This window comes from Martes martes (assembly GCF_963455335.1).
Source record: "Martes martes genome assembly, chromosome: 1".
Classification (NCBI taxonomy): Eukaryota; Metazoa; Chordata; class Mammalia; order Carnivora; family Mustelidae; genus Martes; species Martes martes.
In genome coordinates this window covers 129,175,673-129,194,911 of record NC_137888.1, presented here as the reverse complement: position 1 = coordinate 129,194,911, position 19,239 = coordinate 129,175,673, and the positions used below count along the sequence as shown (strand labels likewise).

The following is a 19,239-nucleotide window of genomic DNA, read 5'->3' as shown; positions in this document are numbered from 1 at the left end:
CTCTCTCAAATAAATAAATAAAATCTTTTCAAAAAAAGAAAACAAGCAAAATTCAATAAACTTTATATTGACAAATGATAGTTAGAAGGCATAATGGAAGATTCCATTTACAAGAGTTAAAGAAACAAAAACTAGGCATAAATTGAAATATAAATGTTAGAAACCTGTAAGAGAAAAACATTAATCACCCCTACAGACATAAAAGGAGACTTGAACAAATGGGAAGACATGCCATATTCTAGGATAGGAAGATTCAATATTGAAGAGGTTTTCTTTACAATATAAATAGAAGTACCATCACATTTTTTCCCCTGGTACTAGTTCTTTGTAAAGCTAAATGGACAGAAAAAAAAAAAGAAAAGAAAAAACAAGCAAAATGTCCAGGAAAACCTTTAAAAAGACAAGGAATACAGAAGTGGGAAGAGCTAGCTAGCTCTGCCAAGTATTAAAGTGTACTACAAAATGATTATCGGTAAGAGAAGTTGGTAAAAAGTATTATAGAGACAGGAAAGGAAGTTACATTTTTCTGAATATACTTATTCTATAGTTTTAACTTTAGGATCATGTAAACATTTTACAGAGTTATAGAGCAAAATTAAATTTGTAAAAAAAAAAATCCTAGAAACTGAAAGAGAAATTGAACAAACAAAATGAGAGTTCTATAGGGTAGAGGTTTGGCTATGGAGAAGAACTATTTCAAGAGACTTTAATATACAACTCAGTGTCCATAGAAATTAAGATCCGATGGAGAAAAAGAGTTTTAAAAGTTCAAAATTCATGAATTTTAAAGTGTGTACCAGGAAGCAAGGAAACTATTACATACTATTAAGTTCATGTCAAAAGAACTCAAGAGTTAACTTAAAGCAGTTTTCTTTGGTTAAATGTGCAGCAATTCAAGATTTCAAAGGAATACTAATAACTGAAATAGATAGAAACTCTCAGATATATTAAAAAATCTATAAATTCTTTTTTTAAAAAAGATTTTATTTATGTGAGAGAGAGAAAGAGTGTGAGAAAGAGAGAGAGCATGAGCAATGGTGGAGAGGGAGAAGCACACTCCCTGCTGAGCAGGGAGCCCATCGTGGGGCTCGATCCCATGACTCTGGGACCATGACCTGAGCTGAAAACAGGCACTTAACCAACTGAGCCACCCAGGTACCCCCAATTCATAATAATACTGGGGACTTCACTAGTCACCTATGGAGGATACAAGAAAAATAATTTGTTATTCTGAAAATTGGTTTGAAAGAAGGAAAGATAAAGCATTTTTCCTGTCTTCCCCATATGAATCATTCCTCAGGAAATGAAATAGTTATTAAAAGAAGTTATTAGAGAAGACATTAAACAATAGTTAAAGAAATAATGCTAGAATTGGAAAGTGCCCATTTTGAAAACCTTAACAAACTAAAGAATGTAGGCAATGTTCCTCAATGACTGGTCACACCCTAAGAAAGACACATCACTTATAAAACATTCTTGCTAGAAAACAGATCCCAAATCTGATTAAGCCCAACTACTCAGTTATAAGGAACACAGAATATAAGAAATGCCACAGGATAAACCAGTATGGTTTCTTCAATAAGTAATTTGCAAGGAAAAAAAAAAAAAAAAAGAAGGAACTAACGTAAAAGAAGGTTAAAGGAGACTTCAGAGTTATTTCGGTCTACGCAACGCTTGGACCTTATTTAGACCCCAATTTGGAAAAAAAAAGGCAATTTAAAAAAAAATAAATGAGACAGGCCATCAGTCAAACATGAACAGTGGCAGAATATTTGATGATATTAAGGAGGCTTAGTTAATATTCTTAGATATATAGCATAATTAGATATTATATAATGGTTTTATGGTTATACTTATAGAATGATTCCTTACTCTTTAGAGATACATACTGAAGCATTTTGGGGTGAAATGATATCTGGGACAGGGCCACATCATGACCTTCATTGGCCCTCAGCATTTTTGCCTTCATGGCCCCCTCCCACCATAGTAAATTTTCAGAATCCTAAAAATGTCAGTGCTTTCTGAAGTGAGAAAAAATTAAAACATTTTACTCCATCTTACAAGTTCATTTTTTCCTTTCTAATCTTTTTTTTTTTTTTAAGATTTTATTTATTTATTTGACAGACAGAGAGCACAAGTAGGCGGAGAGGCAGAAGCAGGCCTCCCGCTGAGCAGAGAGCCCGATGCGGGGCTCGATCCCAGGACCCTGAGATCATGACCTGAGCCGAAGGCAGAGGCTTTAACCCACTGAGCCACCCAGGCGCCCCCCTTTCTAATCTTAAAAGAAGTGAAAACAACTTCATGGACTCCTGAAAGTCTGCTGGGCCTTGGCACTGTTCTTAAAGGATGTGTTTTGCCCTGGTCTGGGATTTGCTTCAAAGCAATCCAGTGGGGAGAGGAAGGGGAAAATTGGTATTAGGGGTGTGTGTGAAGGGAAACTGGCCACGAGACAGTAATTGTCGAAGTTGTGTCTGGGCATGGGGAGTTACCATATCATCTTTCTACTTTTAGGTATGTTTGAACATTTCCATAATAAGTTAAAGCATCGGTTTCTGAAAAGGCTTCTTTGAATGCTTTTATTTTTTATACAAAGGAGCAGTACAGAATAAATTAAGCAAAATAAAAAGCTGGTTATTTGAACCTGGTATTCATGTGGGTCCTGAATAAATGAGAATCAAAGATATCAAGCCTCATTTGAGACAAAGACCTAATTGTTAAAATTTTGCTGAGATTTGAAATCTAACCGAACAGAGTGCTTTAAAAATTAAAAAATTTTTAATTCACTTTCTAATTTTTTTGGTGGTAAGAAAAATGACACCCATATGGATGGAAATGCTGCCTGCCAATATGGTACCATTTTTATTTTGGGGCAAGCTGGCTGGGGATAGCATCATGAGAATTTCACAATGGCCTTTGTGACAAAACAATGAATACAAATAAAGGGCAATACAGGAAGTCTATCCCGCCTTTCAGAAAAGTTGCATTTGGATACTGTGAGCAAGTGAGTGCAATATAGGTTTTGTGACCAAGTAAACTTCAGTATATCAAATACTGGTGTGGGCAATTCACCTCACCCCAACCCCTACCCCAGTAAGGTTAGACACCTCTGCTGACCTCTCAGTACATCCCTCTCTCCTCTACCCCTTCACTCTGCAAAAAGGCACTGGGTATCTTCTCTGTGCCAAGCACTGTGCTCGACACCTGTACACACAGTGAACAAAACATGGTTCTCATCCTAAAGGAGCAAACTGGAAAGAACAAGTCAGCCACTGAGGAGACAGAGATGTAAGCAGAAATTTTCAAAGCAAGTTGAGAGGTATATTATTTTAAGATTTTTTTAAATTTACGCCATTGCAGACACCCCTCTCCTTTTATTCGATTAATAATTCCCTATGACAAAGTTGATCTATGACTAACGGACATATTATTTGATTTCTGCCCCACATAGGGCCAGTTATCTTGCTGGGAATGGAATGGGGGCTGCTCAGAATATAGGCGACAATCACCACCCTAGGCCCGAAGCTGAAGCTCTTGGCATTCTGCATATGAGCTCACACATGAAGTCCCAAACAGCCAGGAGCCCTGACTTTGACGTGAAAGATAGTCCGAACGGCACGTGAAGCTTGGAATATCTTAGCTCTTGTAAGAGACAAGGTATTTGGGACAACTCTGAGCTGCTCCTTGAGAGCATGGAGGTAAGTGTGTCTGCTGAGAGTTCAAGTACAGAGTCCACACAGAACAGTATGAAGCAAAGATATACAATGTTACATTAAAGAAGCTGGGACTAATCGACTAGACAGGATTCTAATCTGACAACACTGTCAAATCAAAAGAATTCTATCTGAAGAAGGTTTGTGGGACCAAAAGAGTAAAAACAATGTAAAGTTACAAAGATGAACATTGGCAATGCCCATCTAACAGTTTCCAGGGGACTGGATGCCCTAAAAGAGCAATGTGAATGCCTGCCTCATGGACCTATCTTTCCATAGTGGAGGTAAGGGCCCCAGGTTTCAGAGTCTGAAGCCATTCACCATCCCTGTTATCCAGCAAGGGTAGCTCTGCTCTTGGACTATTACGGTTGCCTCCTGATAGCTGTCTTTCCTATGGCTGGCCCACATAGAGAAAGTGCTCTGATTAAGCTGATGTGAATGCTGAGGTTGCCCAATGGGCATGTTTCTCACTGAGCATGAACTGATTGGCCTTTCAGTTTATAGGCACCAGTCTCTAGGTCTCTACTGAATTTACTTAGTCATCCCGAATTGGTAGAATCAACTCTGGGGCATGGATAATATGGAGCTTCCAGACTCCCAAAGCAGAAGGAGGGTCAGAACTTGAACCATAAAAAATGCTTCCTGGAGTCTGCTCCTGGCATTCTACCTCTTGTTTTCCTTTGGCCACCCTCACAATGTGTCTTTTCTTTCAATGTATATATTCCCATGATACCCAAAAAGCATTTGTGGTAGATTGAAAAAATTGGCCATCATACTTGGCAGCTCTTCTCACCAAGAGGCAGTCTATTTCCTCACTCCTTGAATCTGGGATAGCCATATGACATGCTCTGGCCGATAGAATATGGAGGAAATGACCTCATAGGAGTTCCGTGACTAGACCTTAAGAGACTTTGTTTGCAGCTTCTGTTCTTGCTCTTTCATAACTCTAAGTTCACTGTGTATAAGTCTCCAAGCTAGCCTTCTGGATGAGGAAAGATCCGTGGCTCAAATACCCAGTCCTTCTAGATGATAGCCAGTCAACCCCAGAAGCAGAGTCACCTTGTAAGTACACAGGAGTCCAAGCAAGACCAAGAGAAGAACCTCCTCGATTAACTCAACTTGCTCTTGCATAGGCTCATAGGCCAAATACATGGTTATTGTTTTAAGCTACTAAATTTTGGATTGTCTGTTATGGAACAGCAGATAATTGATACAGCAGTGTTTGTATTTTTTAATACCTCCCAACTGTACCATGAACTTATTGCCACAGTTTGTCTCTGGGAAGCCACGGAATTTGCCTCTTTACAGAACACAATCAGGATTTATCTTGGACTATCTCCTGAGCTTCAGTGTCTCCTGCAGAAGAAATAGCCCCTGCATCTTTCATCAAGATACTAAGAGATTTGGGTAAGTGGTACAGAAAATGTTGCGTTTGTCAACATTCACATGAAGAGAAAGAGGACAGTTAAATATATAAACAATTGCATTTCTCAAACATAGATTTCTGACCTTCAGCCGGCGGTCTGGATCTCCACTGCATAGAGAATTGACTGATACTTTGAATGATTTCCAGGCTGGGCTTAAGTTATTCATAACAACCTGAGGAAAGAAAGAGAGGGAGTGGAGGGATGAGTTGGGGAGTAAATGCCTGACATTTTCACATTTCAACATAAAAACTGCTTGAGAAACATCGTGGTGCTTATGAAAAGGACAATTGCCTGGAATAGATGTCTTAATGAAAACTGGGAGTAGAAAACCTTTCAAGGGTTCGCATTTAGTGGGTCATTATGGGCAGAACTCCTGTAGTCACTGGCCTGGACTTTGTGTCCTAAATAACGACAGTAATACAGTCCAGCATGTGGATGCTGGGGATGACCGCTCCCACATCAACTGGAGCTAGGATTGAGGAGGCAGGCCTGCCTCTGGATCTCCAGTGCTATAGGACTGTCATTCCTATGACCGTGTAAGTAAAGACTATTGGGTGGTGTAGAGAGTGTTAGCAGATCATTTCTACTGTTAAAAAATTGAGTGGTTTTGGTAACTCCTGACCTTGAGTCAGAGCAGATTGCAAGTCAGAGGAGAAGTTTCTAAAAGAAAAATCCCAGGAACATACTTATACCTGCTATCCTAGGAAGGTATAATAGTATAGATCTTCAGATCTTCAGGGTCACAAACTAAGTCTGTAATAGTGGGATCCTTTTGGAAGCAGCTTACTAATTAATCCTTCCCAAGAATCCATACAAGTCATCTTAGATGTCATCAATATGATTCAAATAAGTCAGCTGGGCTTAGAATGTATTAGTACTTTTTCTGTGCCTAGGATTGTACTGTGTACTTCAGGAAAGGGGTTCCAAAGTGTGGTCCTTAGAACAGCAGGAGAATCAGCATCACCTAGGAACTTGTCAAAAGTGCAGATTTTTAGATTGCACCCAGACCTACTAACATAAAGTTTGGAGGTGGGCCCCCTATATGATTCTGATGCATGAAATTCGAGAACTACTGCTCTAGGGTACATACAAATGAAGTCAAATAGAATTCTGTCATATTGATTTTTCTTCCTATGAAATTTTTAGTTAGCAGAAGTCTTAGCATTATAAAAAAATTAATTCTCTATCCAAATAACATAATTATTTTATAAGTGATTTTCTCTTCTTCTGGATTCCTTAATATAACTATGAATTATTGATTGTATCATGGACTCATTATTAAATTTCTTTTAACGCATTAAAGTACAAAAATAATGTTCCTGTGGGGCTTTGTCTTGTGCTCCGATACCCTGGGGATGATCAAAGTGATAGTGAGAAGAAAAGTTAGATAAAAGTGTTTGGGTTAATTTAAAGTTCTCTCCTTTATATAAAAACACTAAGAAGTGATGATATTTCATTGCAACAGTTTTGAAAAACTCAATAGCAGATCAAAGTTTCAACTAGAAATTTCCTATGAAATTAGAATCCGAGTGTGTGTGTGTGTGTGTGGGTGTGTGTGTGTGTATGTGTGTGTGTGTACTTCCCCCAAGATAACAGTAGTGTCTAGTATTTATTTCATATCTGTTAAATAAGAAAGAGGGAAAAAATCGATGTCATGTTGCTGACTCATTGGTAAACTTTACAATCACATTTCTTGTGAGACTTCAGAAGCCCCCCAACAATAAGGTATGGGAGGAGTTCTAGAGATTCTTGGGAATAGGAGAATTTACCAATACCAATAATGAGAAAAGAACTGCTGTCAGGAACAGAAGACAGAGGGATCTTGTGAGAGAAATCTAATAATACAATCCCCATCTCCTTTCTGTCTGCACATTAAAGTCCTCACTCACTGACTGGAGCAAAAGCACGAATGGACACACGACTTCTAATTCTCACCAAAGTTTATTTACTTTTCCTGGAAGAAGTCTGTCTCACCAAAGGAATCTGTATGTGTGAAAAAGACTCTGTTTGGTGGTAGCAATTAGGTGCCACTCAGGGAAACTACTGCACCTCAATCTACTCCCTAGGGATTAAATCCCAGATAATCACATTGTACTTTAACATACAGTAGATATACTACCTATACTCAACTCCATTCATTATCCATTCTTTTATTAATACATTTTATTAAATACCTACCAGATGATATCCACAGATGTTGCCCATTCAAGACTATTTAACTCTTGTTTACCTTAAATATGACACAAAAAGTTCCCCTAATGCTACTTGCAACTCTATTACTTCAGGAAAATGGAAATGGATTTCTAATGTGAGGTAGTGGGAACATGGCACCCCCACTATCACCCCATGAAAATCATGACGGTTTCTTCTTCCTTTACTCCACCATTGTGTGTGTGTGTGTGTGTATACACAACAGTCTTCTCTCAGCTCCGTCATTCATCACAATCACCCCACATCTCCTTACCAATGTACTTCTCATCCCCACGGACTCTCTTTGACTAACTTGTAAATAAAATAAAAAGTGGAGATTGGGGTTGTTTGTTGAATGGGTGCGTGGTACTGGGTGGTGGTGGGGGTAATAAGGAATAAGGTTCGGAGCACCAGGGAAAAAGAAGAGGGGGCTCAAGAAAGAGATGCACCTAGATCAAGTGGCAGCTGAGACAGGTCAGCTGTTCATTTGATAGGCTTGACATCAGCCTAGTGTACATCAGCCTAGTGTACTGGGGAGGCAGATAAGCTTCCCAAATTATAGTGAAGCTCAGAACAAACAAACTCAGTTAAAACCTCTGCTCTACCCCCTGCTAACTATGAGAACTTGGAAAGTCATTTGAGTTCCCAAAGGTTCAGTTAATCAATTATAAAATGGGGGTAATAATAAACATGTCAAGGAATTGTTGTGAGAAGTAAATAAAATAATGCATATAAATCACTTAGCACAATGCTTGGCGCCTAATCACTCTCATTAAATGTTAGCTAACATTCATATTCTTATTATTAATAAATTGCTGACTGTATTGAAGGTGAACAATGGAAAATTGGGGTGAGAGAGGATCTTCTAGTATCTAAATTGAGAATTAAAAAAGCTACATGAGGCAGAGAGTCCTCTTAAAGACAGTGAAGACTTCAGGTCTGAGTGCATAGCTATAGACATCAAGAAATGCAAGGGGTTTCTAGAAACAGGTCAATGTATTATCTTAGGAGATGAGATGGCATAGCTGAAGATGACTCTTCTCACCTCAGTTCGATGTACAAGCTGCTGGGTTGCATCATCATTCATACGAAAAATTTCCAGAAATGGGTCAGATTTACTGAAGAAATCCTAAAATAAATAAACAAAAATCAGTTATTCCCCACATACACATATTTGATCTTGCCTTGAAGCAAATGCCACTGGATTTGACCTTCCCTGCTTTGTTCTTGGCTAGAATGAGCTGCATCTGAAATTCAAGTTCTTTGAGAAGTATATTCTTGGTTGAGTAAAATCTAAAGTATTCTTCAAAGATCAATTCCAATGATCTTGTTTGAAAAGCAACATATCTGTTGTCTTAAAATATTAATTACAGTTATTGTTAAAGGCTCTGTCTGATGATGGCAATATCTGGGTCACCTGTGGATCTGTTTTTATTTTCTCTTTCTTGGTTCTGCCCCTTGGTATACCAGACACTGTGTAAGAAAGATTATAAACGCTTCAGATGAGTCTTTAGCTTCTGACAAGCCATTAGAATGGGGGCAGTCACCTAAATCCGATTAGGACTGAGCTATTTCAAGATTGGTTTCTCCAAAAATCTTTAAAGTCACGATATGTTTTTGATTCATCTATTCTTTGAATATTGTCTTTACAGGGCTCTAACTGAAAGGCCTTGTGTTCCTAAGGGCTGTTTTTCCTTGACATGCTCTCAATGCTAATTTTTGTGAGACTCTCAAAGGCTTTGTTTATCTCCATAATCTCTTGGCTCAGGTTTTTTGTTCAGTTTCTCTTTGTGCTGCTATTTGCTAATTAGTGATTGCCTCGGAAGGAAAAGACACTGAGACTGTTTCTCTGGTTCATGAATCTTGAACCATAGCTCTCTCGGTATCCCTGAACTTCAGTTTTGCTTCTCTAGGCCCATGAGATGACAGAGGCCTCTTCTCAGTTTATTTCTTAGTAACTATTTTCTGCTAGGCTTCTTAGCCTCTCTATCCATGGTGTTCTATGAATCAGCCTTGAGGAATTTCCCTGAGTGGAAAATCTGGATAGAATGTCTGAATCACTTCAGAGGATTCCTCTCCTATTTTGGACCCTCAAAACTTGACTGCCTTAGGATCCCTAAACAGATGTCTCTTGTACCTTACCCAGTGTTTCTAGCCACTTTAAGTGGAAGAATAATGTAAAACAAGCGGGTACTTCATTACTGGAAATAATCATAACCATATCTTTCTTTAAACTTATTTTTTATTCCAATGGATTATAAACTTTCAGAAAGGAGGAATTATGTCTGATTTTCTTTTATTTCTCTACCATTTCCTCATCTTCCATAAGGTCTAGGCTTTAGTGGTACATAGTGTTTACTGAGTGTATGAAGGGATACATTTCTAAATGAATGAATGACATGAATACCTGGTATAGAATAGGAGGCTATCTGAGTGGCAGCCTTAGTTACCACACTCTTATTATGTATTTCATCAGGTGGTTTTTTTCCCCCCAGAATTCTAGCCTGCAGCTAAGCAAAATGAAGCCCATAGTCATCCTAGTCTTCAGCTCAACAAAATATTCTTAGGAAATATGCTGATCATAACAGAGTCTTGTGCTTGATGTTACTATATAAGGAAGGATAAAATTTGGTCTCAACCCTCCAAAGGTACCATCTGGTTTGGTGGTAAGACAAGTACACAAATAAATATAACCCAAGGCTAAGAACGAATGAATGAATGAATGAACAACAGACGAGAGAGAAAGTTGATGGATTTGCACTGGAAAATATGGTTGTGAGGAGGGTATTTCTAGGCAGGAAACAGACTGCGCGAAGGTGTGAAAGAGTAAACAGAGGGGCACCCGAGGCAGGTTAATTCCACTGCAACCTAAGGATGTGTAGGGGAGGAGTTTGAGACAGTTCTGGCAAAGTCAGATCCATGATATGAAGGCCCTTATATGCTTAACCAAAGGCTTTGCACATGCCTTGGGAAGCAGCTGGCAACCAGTGATGGATTTTGAGCACAAAAAAATATAACTGGCTCTCTATATAGAGTAAAGAATATCAGCCAGGGGGGCCTGACTGGCTTAGTCAGCAGAGCATGTGACTCTTGTAAATCTTGTAAAGATTACTTAAAATATTGTAAATCTTGTAAAGATTACTTAAAAATAATATATTATATATATAAAAAAAGAATATCAGCCTAGAAACTTCGTAGGGCACCTCAGAAAGAAAAAAGATGGGAGTTAGATCTATCTATTCCCTCTGTGTTCCTTGCACCCTACCCAGAGCTAAACACCACAAGCCACAATACCCAGAGTCTGGAATATATCTTTCCACTCTCATTTTTGAAGATACCAAATTACCACAGCCTTCATCTTGTCAAAACCCACGGTTACTGCTTTTATCAATAAGTCTGTTCTGCAAACCTTGTGCATCCACCAAAAAGGCCCTTTTCCTTTCCAGACATACTGCTAGCGGATTCCTACCTCTAACATATTTACTCAAGACATATACACCCCACCCCCCTTATTTCTCCTTCAACACTCGTCTTAAAAAATTGGAACCTCCCTCTTAACTCCCTTTGTTAAAAGATGTGAGCCACATTAGCTTGCTCCTAGATGCCCTTGGACTCCTCCCCAGGAGCTTCAGACTTTGTTTCCTTAAATAGATGATTGCTCCCTCAGGGAACATGTTGGTGAATTGCACTTAAAATTGCTGACCACACTGGAAGAACTCTATCATTATTTTTCTTTTTCCTTTCATTGATAATTTTGAACTTTTGTTATTATTTTTACTTAAAAATAGAGTATATAGAAAAAAAGAAGGGAAAAAACAGCCCATATTCTTACCCATAATTCCACAACTATCAATATCATTCTGGTAGATATTTTCTAGAACCAAGACATAATTTTCTTTTCTTTCTTTTAAAAATATATTTGTAATCAGGGACGCCTGGGTGGCTCAGTTGGTTAAGCAGCTGCCTTCGGCTCAGGTCATGATCTCAGCGTTCTGGGATTGAGTCCCACATCGGGCTCCTTGCTCGGCGGGGAGCCTGCTTCTCCCTCTGCCTCTGCCTACCACTCTGTCTGCCTGTGCTCGCTCGCTCTCTCTCTCTCTCTAACAAATAAATAAATTAAAAAAATATATATTTGTAATCATACTTTACATACACTTTAATACTTTTTTTCCCTCCTGGTAGTATATTACAGGGCTTCTTCTATTTTATTTTATATTCATTTTAAATACTATTTAGGCTTTGCACAGAGATGTTGTCAGGAGGACATAAGAAGGAAAGATCAGATATGAGCTCTGCCCTCAAGTAACTGAAAATCTAATATGGGCACACTGCCTTTAGAACTGCTTTCAAATCCTGACTCCACTGTATGCAATCTGCATGATCTGGGGCAAGATACTTAATCTCCTCAAGTCTCAGTTTCCTGGTTGGTATTTGGAGAGAATGTCACCTTTTGCCTCCTGGCATTGTGGAAGAATTAAAGGAGGTGATCCGTGCCGTGTGTGGAGTCTAGTACCTGGCAATGATAAGCACTCAAAAAGTGTTGCTGCCACGATTATTATCAATAGAAGAGACAATGTATGAGGACGCTTTGTAAAGCACTACACAGCTATCAGGGATGATTACTTCTAAGAAGGCATCTGATTTTTGGAAATAAAACAATTCATAAACAGCTCAAAAATATCTTACATGTGCACTCAGAAATTTGTAGTTTAAAAACACAACTCTGGTCTGATTGTATGGCTATGTGACACAAACTGGAATTTTTGGCTGTTTTTGGTTGACTCTCAGCATTAAGATGGCCCTTGGGACAGCTCAGTACAAGAAAGGTTAATGACATAGGCATTTTACTGAAGGTTTGCTATGGTGAAATTTTTAATAAATTGGGGGCCGTATCACGATATGAAAGAAATTTAGTCATGCAAGAGGGCAATAAGCAATCAGCTGAGGTTTGGAATAGAAAAGGAAGCAGTGCATTTCTATGGCAGTGATCTTAAAAATGAAATACTGGAATAAGAAAAGATTATCTGAAAGATTCAGGGTCCAAACCAAACCCTGTAGCTTCCTACTCTTGTGACTTTGGGCAAAACTGTTTATTTAAACTTAGTATGCTTCATCTGTAAAATGCAAATAATAATTTCCACCTTTGGGAATATGGTTTTGAATTTTGGGGATAATGCAGGTTAGACACCTGCCACCTTGTACACTGCAGATGCTCATTAATTGTAACTTGCTATCATCAACTCAGGTTAGATTAGTTTTTAGGCAGGCATACTTGAGCATAGTAAAATCACAGCCTAGCAGGTAGAGATTTAATGTTGCTTTGGAACAGAGGTTGGAAACTATGGTGTGTGGCCTAAATCCTGCTCACTGCTTATTTTTGTGAATAAAGTTTTATTGGAACACTGCCACACTCATTCATTTATGTATTGCCTATGGTTGTTTTCATGCTCCAAAGACAGAGCTGAGTAGCTGGGACAGAGACTATATAGCCTGCTAAGTCTAAAATATTTACCATCTGGCCATTTATAGAAAAAGTTTGCTCACTTCGGCTTTGGAGTCTTATTTGTTTGTTTATACAGTACCCCATCAATCTAGCATTGTAGGAACACTAAAAATGTACTTTATAATGATACTACTACAGATGTGGTGACCACCAGTGTGAGAATCCCTCCAGCATACCAACATGAAAACTTTCTCAGGAAAGAGAGGACAAAGAATACTCTTTGTTAGCTTGAATGTTCTAAAGTGATTACAGTCATATCGCTACTTACTTATTAGATTAATTCCCAACTAGCTGCTAATGTAACAAATGTGCTTTTAGAAATTAGAAAGTCCACCTCTCCATTAAGTGAATTGCATTAACATTAGATAAATAAGTTATTTCTTGCAAACCTAATCTATTTTAATTGTGCCTGCCACCGAAGTCCTTGAAGATTTCAAGGACTCTGGATTTCCATCTTAGGTAGAAGGCTGTTGGTCTGCTGACAACATTTTTACCTTTAAAATGACTATTTCTATCAAGAGAAAGGGCGTATTTCTCTCTCACTGTAGTTTTCAAGGTACTAAGTGGCCCCCTGGTATAGCCTAAGTAGTAGTTCTCAAACTCTTTGGTCTTAAAACTCCTTTGTGCTCTTAAATATTATTGAGGAGCCCAGGGAATTTTTGTTTATGTAGATTTTATCTATCAGTATTTACTCTATTATAAACTAAAAATGAAATTAAAAAAAATTTGTTATATCATTTAAAAAATATAAAAACAAACCCAGTACACATCATAATAAAAATAGCATTTTAATGGAAGACAACTGTCTTTTCCAAATTTAAAAAAGTATCCAGAAAAATGACATTCCTTTACATTTTTGCTAATCAGTTTAATAACTTAGTGGCTTAATAGAAGGCAGCAGGATTCTCATATCTGTTCCTGCATTTAATCTGCTGTGATATTAGGCATCATGCCAGTTTCAGAAAACCATTTTACACATGTGAGAAAATGAGAGTGAAAACAGAAAATACTATCTCGGTATTATTATGAAAAGACTTTTGACCTCATGTAGTCCCTTGAAAGGGTCTTGGGACCTTGGACAACTCTTGGAGGGCTGCTACCTAGGGCAAACCTTCACCTCCTTCCTCCCTGGCTTTCTATTTCCCTGAAATCCATGGGAACATTACCAAGTCTTCAATATCTAGAGACCAATTCAACATGTATTCATTAACCCCTTGCCCTGAAGAAAAATTTAGATTTTGGTTAGGCAACCTGGTTAAGTCCCCTTCTGTCACTGATTGTGTGTGTGTGTGTGTGTGTGTGTGTGTGTGTGTGTGTATCCTTGGGTAGGTCATTTCACATCTCTGAACCTCAGTGTTCTTATCTGTTAAAGAAGGCAGTTGGATTAGACCAGAGGCTTTCTACCTGACATATTTGGATATTTGGATATCTAAATATTACCAGAATGATAACAAGGCGACTGGGGATCCTGATGTCCTATAACCATTGTCTGAATTGGATTTGATGTATTTTCCCCACATATTTACACTGAAAGTTTTCCAATGTATACAGAAATTAATCTCATGACACTAATGAAAAAAATTTTAAAAATTAAGACCTTTGTCTCAGTCACTTTAAGTCATGATATATTTTCTCAATTAATAGATATAAGTTCAACTGCTAACATGTAGGTAGCTACAATATCATTGAATGCTCAAAGCTAAAAAGGGTCCTCCTTAATAAACTCGGGACTATTTTTCCAGCTGTGACATGAAATAATTGTACTATCTTATTCTGATTCTGAACCTATCACAAAAAAATCTGGCAAATTGCATTTTCCAAAGATGGCTACCACCATGTCCACTGTCCACATGCTTTTCTAGAATATGACTTTGCCACTCCCCCATCAAGGTGTGGAATCTAACTCCTCTCTCCTTGACTCTGGGCTGGCCCTATGACTTAACATGTAACTAACACAATGCAGCAGAACTGATGCTCCATGACTTCCAAGGCTAGGTCAGAACAGGCCACACAGCTTCTCTTTTCTTTTGGGTTGCTTTCTCTGGGAAAAGTCAGCCACTGTGTGGGAAATGGGACTAACCCAAGACCACTATGTAGGCACTCTGGTTGACCACCTCAGTTGACCCCTGTCTTTCAGCCATCCCATGTGCCAGGAATGTGAACAAAGCTAGACCGAACTCTCCAGACAAGGTCTTCCTCCCCAGCTGAGTATCATTGAGTGACTTCTGTCAACATCATAAGAAGCAGAAGAATTGCCCCATTGAAACTTGCTTCCATTTCTGACCCTCAAAACCAGACATGTAATAGAGTAAGTTAAGTCACTAGGTGTTGAGATGGTTTCCTATGTAGCAATGGATAACCAGTACTATCTATTAACAATTATTATCAGCAGTAGTAGTATCTGAGTAAGTCATCAGACCTTGCTGAGCCTTGGTTTCCTCAAGAGGTTGTTTGAGGTGATCTCCATGGTATCATCTTGCTCCTTAATGTTACTCTTCCCTTTTTCCACCTGAGACCATTTACCTTTCAGTCCAAAGAGGAACAATGGGCCTCTGCTTTGTGCTGAACAGGACCTGCTCTTCTCTAGATTACTAAGGAGACTGGGCAAGATACCCACATTATGAATGACCTGGAGTCTACAGCTTTGGAGTGGTGATGCTCAGCACTGACAAGGTCCTTGGATAATCATCCCAGACAAAGCTGGGCCACCTAGAACCATATTAAGTGCTACATGAGGCCTTTTCAGCTTTTTGAGCAAGTACTCACCGGAATGAAGGGAAATTGTTCAAACACATCAGAGCTAATGGGCCCTCTAACAAACCCCCAAGTCCTCTTGCACTGTAACAGAAGTCAGTTAGAGGGCGGATTAGAAGTGCTTAAGAGACTGTTAAGTAGAAAGAAGCCATTATAAGCCATTAGCTGAGCAGCTTAAAACTGCCACACACTGACCCAATGGCTTATAATGGCACCAGGAAAGATACTACAAAGGAGTTTGGTGAATTATTCTAAAACTTGGAGAAATGATGGGGGAGAAAAAACATAACAGCCATCAGAAAGTGAGGAGTAAAAGCTAACATCCAACTGACATCACTGCACACCACAGTTCCCAGCACCTAGCTCACACTAATGTTCATGAAAGTTTCACATAATCTACTCAGGACACCAAAAAATCCAAATTCATTCATAAGGATAAAGTCTTTCCTGATGTCCCCAGGCAGGATGAATTAACCTTCTCCAGACAGCAGTTATACATCAATTATCACATCCCATCATGGCTATAACACTGTATCTTTTGTAGTTTAAATTTATATTTCATTTAGTTAGGCAATGAATTACAGGTTGTAGCTGTGAGAATGGTTTAAAGCACGTCTTTACCCCACCACCTGATGCATAACAAGCATGCGACAAAGGTTTGGTAAATGAACGATGAATGAAGAAAGAATGAACAAATAAAAGAATGAATTAATGAACACAGAAATGGTCTGAGTACTGTTCATAGGTGAAAATGAAGGTGATACGCCAGGCTATAAACAGCTGCCTAAAACTTTAGGGAACTGCCTGATACATTGCTTTACTTTTTTCAGCCTAATGCCTGTCTGCAATTTAAAAAGTGGTACCACCTCCCCAAATCCCAGGTTCTCTAGTTGTCCTCTAGGAAAAGAGTTCTTTGTGAATACATTTATTAATGTGATATGTTTTTGACTTAAGGATATGGTTGGAGGGAAATCATAAATATATGGTGAGGTTGGAAAGGACACTCCTCCCCTTTTTTAATGGGTGTAGACTGAGGAACTTCTGTATAGGTAAGACTGACATGGCCTGTGATGGGTGGAAGTTGTCAGATATAAGAGAGAGAACACAGATGGGAGTCAGATTCCCCTGGAATGGACTTGGAAATGAATCCTCGGTTTTAGCCACCTATTAGCAGTGTATGGTAGCCAAGAAAACTGCCTTAGAAACCTCCCACTACAGGGAGTATAACTGACCAAGGGCCCCAGCAGCTGTGCCCTGAAATACATCTCTTATTTTCCATACTTGCACTGAGGCCAGGCTTCTGGTCGGCCGCTCCCAGCTAGTGCCTGCATGTGTAGGGGACATTAAGGCAGGCTCGGGGGACATGAAACTTCCCTGCTGGCCAATATTGGCCCTAGGACTCTCTGATGGCCTTGTTTAAGCTTCCTTAGACTGGACATTCCAGGACACTGCCGCCCACCCCTTTCTCCCTCTCTCCTTTACTCATGGTCAGACTTGCATTGCAATCTGCAGATTTCCTCCCTATGTTTCTAATAAAATCCTTGCATATTTAATCCCATTTCTGGGATTATCCAGACTAACACATGGAGCGACTTTACACAAGTTACTTCATCTTTGAATTTGTTTCCTCATCTGCAAAACAAAGTTAATAATGCCTGCTACGTGGGAGTTATAAGAATGATTAAATGTGATAATGCATGAAAAGCTCTTAACCTTGTGCTTGGAAAATATAGGTGCTTCATAAACGTCACTTCTCCTCCCTTTTACGTCATCTGTTTCCTTATGAAATGTCCCTAGCAATAGGGTTAAACCATATTTACCTGTGCACATTGACCTGGGCATTTGGAAACAAATGAAGCCTTGGTGTAACAAAATTGTCTTCTTTTAATTATAGTCCCTCCCCCTTCTCATCAACTGGTTTTTAACTTGGGGAAAGTCTTAGTTTGGAGACCTCTCTGAAATCTTTGATCTGTTTAATAATGTGGATTGAAAGGGAAAAAACAGCTGCAGGGTGAAATCTGATTAAACTTTGTGTGCTAGCTTTATTACTTCCTTCAGTAAGGTTAATGTCAAACACTTTACCTTGTCATCCAATTTCCGTGCATTGAATGCAAGTTCAACGTAGTCATCATTGCCAGATAATTCTTCTGCAATCACCTAAAGGAAAAGATTTTCACATATTTTGAAGTGTTTTCCAGAAGATTTTGAAGTCATTTTCTGATCCAAGGACCCAAGATTAAGAGAAGTGTTTAAATATTTAAAATGAAGGAGGTTAAATTTTTCTGGGATATGTAGAGGAGCAAAATCTCCAAGATATCTTAGAGGAAAGGTGGCAAGATGAGGTATTGTTCTTCTGGGAAAGAACAAAGGCCAAAGGCAAATCTCAAACCGGGGTTCACCACCCCAAAGCTTCTCTGGGTTTGTGTGCTTTGGGAGTAAGCCTTTGGATCCATGGCTTTTTAGAGCACCAACGGAGTCTTCAAAGACTCTTTGAACCATTTGTGTGGATTGAGCATGGAAGTAAAAAAAGAAAAAGCTTGATAGGAATACATCATTTAAAATACCCAAGCAATAAACTCAGGTAAGTGCTTGTGAGAGTGGTCATAACTTATACCGCAGGGAATCTTTTTGCATTTTTCCCTTAAAAATGACCTTAACTTAAAAAAAAAAAAAAAAGAATCAGTCACTTTCAAGTTAAAAAGGAATGTTCAAAGGACCTCAGGAGGTTTGCTGCCTGGCAATTTACCCACCCCACCCCCAATCCCACCCAAGCAATTCAGATTTTCCTGGTACATTTTTCTACTTTTTAAAAAATTTTGTCTAGGCAATGATCAGACCACTTTTTCTACCTTTCTCAAGGGCTCTAAAATGAGATGCCAAAGCTTTAAATACTGGAGTTTTATTCAAAATTTTAAGGTTTTATTTAGAAATACTTTCAGTATTGCCCAACTGAACATTATGTGATGACAGAAATGTTCCGTAATCTGCACTGTCCAATACAGTGGCTGTTAGCTACGTGTAATTACTTTTTCATTAATTTTTTAAAAAATTCCAGTTAGTGGAAATACAATACAGTATTATATCAGTTTCAGGTGTACAATATAGTAATACAATTCTATACATTACTCAGTGCTCATCATGGTTTAACTGTACTCCTTAATCTCCATGTGCCATTTCACCTCCCCCTACCTCCCGACTAATCATCAGTTTGTTCCCTATAGTAAAGAGACTATGCTTGGTTTGTCTCTCACTTTACTTTTTAAAAATCTTTTCCTTTGTTTTGTTTCTTAAATTCCACATATGAGTGAGATCATACGGTATTTGTATTTCTCTGACTGGCTTATTTCACTTAGCATAATACTCTGTAGCTCCATCCATGTCATTGCCAATGGCAAGATTTCATTGTTCTTTACAGCTGAATAATATTCCAGGCATATATATATATATATATATATATATATATATATATATATATATATACACACCTATTCTTTTTTTTTAAAGATTTTATTTATTTGATTGACAGATTATAAGTAGGCAGAGAGGCAGGCAGAGAGAGAGGAGGAAGCAGGCTTCTTGCTGAGCAGAGAGCCCGATGTGGGGCTCGATCCCAGGACCCTGGGATCATGACCTGAGCCGAAGGCAGAGGCTTTAA

General features: G+C 38.6%; 1 protein-coding gene across 1 annotated transcript in view; it reads right to left on the bottom strand.

The window, feature by feature from the left end:
• CPNE4 (copine 4) overlaps positions 1-19,239 on the bottom strand; it is a gene marked incomplete at its 3' end in the record, with an annotated part of 476,837 nt that overhangs the window by 104,940 nt on the left and 352,658 nt on the right. Inside the window, exons 5-7 of the mRNA XM_080823089.1 lie at positions 17,667-17,741; positions 8,373-8,456; positions 5,220-5,309 (exon numbers count right to left, since the gene is read on the bottom strand). Coding sequence (XP_080679215.1) covers positions 5,220-5,309; positions 8,373-8,456; positions 17,667-17,741 — 249 coding nt within the window. The remainder of the gene's footprint in view (positions 1-5,219; positions 5,310-8,372; positions 8,457-17,666; positions 17,742-19,239) is intronic.